This window comes from Gadus chalcogrammus, chromosome 2 (assembly GCF_026213295.1).
Source record: "Gadus chalcogrammus isolate NIFS_2021 chromosome 2, NIFS_Gcha_1.0, whole genome shotgun sequence".
NCBI classification, from domain to species: Eukaryota; Metazoa; Chordata; class Actinopteri; order Gadiformes; family Gadidae; genus Gadus; species Gadus chalcogrammus.
This window is the reverse complement of record NC_079413.1, coordinates 283240-285739: the sequence shown is the minus strand read 5'-3', so window position 1 is coordinate 285739 and position 2500 is coordinate 283240. Positions and strand designations below refer to the sequence as shown.

Sequence of the window (2500 nt, the reverse complement as noted above, 5' to 3'; positions counted from 1 at the left end):
CCGATACCCCGATACCCCGATACCCCAACCTGGGACAGGAAGAGACCGCCGGCCTGAGGTGACCCTGAGGTGACCCTGAGATCATCGACCTGTCACTCACCCTGAGGCGACCCTGAGGTCATGACCCCGGTCGCTCGTCCTGAGCTGACCTCTGACCCTGAGGTCGTGACCCCTGCGACCCCGTCCTCACCCTGAAGTCGATGCCCACGGTGGCGATGAAGCTGCCCCCCAGGAAGGCTCCGTCCTTGAAGCGGACGAGGACGCAGGTCTTCCCCACAGCCGAGTCGCCCAGCAGCATCACCTGGGGGGGGGGGGGCAGAGGTCACAGGTCAGAGTGGGGGGGCAGAGGTCACAGGTCAGAGTGGGGGGGCAGAGGTCACAGGTCAGAGTGGGGAGGGCAGAGGTCACAGGTCAGAGTGGGGGGGGCAGAGGTCACAGGTCAGAGTGGGGGGGCAGAGGTCACAGGGGGAGGGCAGAGGTCACAGGGGGGGGCAGAGGTCGGAGGGGGCGGGAGATGGCAGAGACCACAGACGGTCGGACATGCAGCATGACGTACAACAGGGGGTTCTACCGTCCAGGCGGTTGCTATGGCGAGGCGCATCACAGCTTCTGTTTACCGGAGAGAATCTGTCCTGTAAACTGGAGTGATCTATGTTATAGATCACTGATCTATAAAATAGATCAGTGATCGATAGTATATCGATCTATACTATAGAGCACCTCAGAGTGTCAATCAAAAGACACCAGGTCTGTCCTTCATTGTTTCTAATATCTTCGTTTGCGTCTCAGTCTGCCGGCTGAACAGCTCAGAGCTCAGAGCTCAGAGTGGAGGAGGGAGAACCCAGCACTGATCTGGATCAATAGTTAGAGCTCAGAGGGAGAACCCAGCACTGATCTGGATCAATAGTTAGAGCTCAGAGGGAGAACCCAGCACTGATCTGGATCAATAGTTAGAGCTCAGAGGGAGAACCCAGCACTGATCTGGATCAATAGTTAGAGCTCAGAGGGAGAACCCAGCACTGATCTGGATCAATAGTTAGAGCTCAGAGGGAGAACCCAGCACTGATCTGGATCCATAGTTAGAGCTCAGAGGGAGAACACAGCACTGATCTGGATCAATAGTTAGAGCTCAGAGGGAGAACACAGCACTGATCTGGATCAATAGTTAGAGCTCAGAGGGAGAACACAGCACTGATCTGGTTCAATAGTTAGAGCTCAGAGGGAGAACACAGCACTGATCTGGATCAATAGTTAGAGCTCAGAGGGAGAACCCAGCACTGATCTGGATCAATAGTTAGAGCTCAGAGGGAGAACACAGCACTGATCTGGTTCAATAGTTCAACATTCAACATCTTTCTGTTTGGTTAGGTCTAATACAGAGATATAGGTCTATAATAGAGCTATAGGTCTATAATAGAGCTATAGGTCTATAATAGAGAGCTATGGGCATAGACCCTATACCACCGCAACTACATGTACTCAACATGCTCAACAGCTTTTCTGTCGGAAATTGCTGCAAGTTCTCTCTCTCTCTCTCTCTCTCTCTCTCTCTCTCTCTCTCTCCCTCTCCCTCTCTTCCTCTCTCTCTCTCTCTCTCTCTCTCTCTCTCTCTCTCTCTCTCTCTCTCTCTCTCTCTCTCTCTCTCTCTCTCTCTCTCTCTCTCTCTCTCTTTCAAGCTGCAACAAGTCATCCCTTAGTCAATATTTGCATGGGTATCACTAAGGGTGGTGAACACGAGACTTCTGATTCCAAATCAAACATCCTGATTGACAGGCGAAGACCCTCGAGGCTCACGTCGTTCTACCGCGCGTGCAGACCTCATCAGTGAGGGCACGAGCCACCCATCACACGACGCACTGTCATTCCGAGTTTACCTCGCTGCTGTTGTTGTTATTGTTGTTGTTGCTATGTTCAATTATCTTATGCATGTTGTGCATTTTTTAAACCTCTAGATGCCAATCACCGCCAAAGATAACAGGTTGGTCCGGTTGATCGCGAGACGGACCATCGGGTACCGGTTCCACCGCGAGGACACAACAAACCGGAACATACAGCGACAACAATTACAAAGCCCAAATAAGGGTTAGAAAAAAACAAACATGATCGTTCTTCCGAATGACAGTTAAGATGGAGATGGAGACACGCACCTTGAAGCTGATGTCGTAGTACTCGTTGACAGACGCGCATCGCTCGAGCACGTATTTAGACGTTCCGTTCCTACTTGGGTTCTCCGTCGGCGACGTCTTCCTCGTGGACATCGCAGTGACAAAGAGTACCAGGCGCACACACACACTCTCTCTCTCTCTCTCTCTCTCTCTCTCAAACACACACACACAGTCTCACACGCACACTCTCTCTCACACACTCTCTCTCACACAGCCGGACGCACACACGCACGCACGCACGCACGCACGCAAAGTCGCGCTGACACCGACCACCAACAGGATCTCCAAGATGTATCCAGAGAGAAGAGCGCGCGATGGGGACCGCGATATCCGCG

The 2500-nt window shown here is 52.4% G+C and overlaps 1 protein-coding gene across 1 annotated transcript in view; it reads right to left on the bottom strand.

Moving 5' to 3' along the window:
• Window positions 1-2500, bottom strand: part of LOC130404664 (ras-related protein Rab-37-like) — a 12823-nt gene that overhangs the window by 9590 nt on the left and 733 nt on the right. The window contains exons 1-2 of the mRNA XM_056609521.1: window positions 2148-2500; window positions 191-301 (exon numbers count right to left, since the gene is read on the bottom strand). The exon at window positions 2148-2500 is cut by the window's right edge and continues 733 nt beyond it. Coding sequence (XP_056465496.1) covers window positions 191-301; window positions 2148-2258 — 222 coding nt within the window. The 5' untranslated portion in view covers window positions 2259-2500. The remainder of the gene's footprint in view (window positions 1-190; window positions 302-2147) is intronic.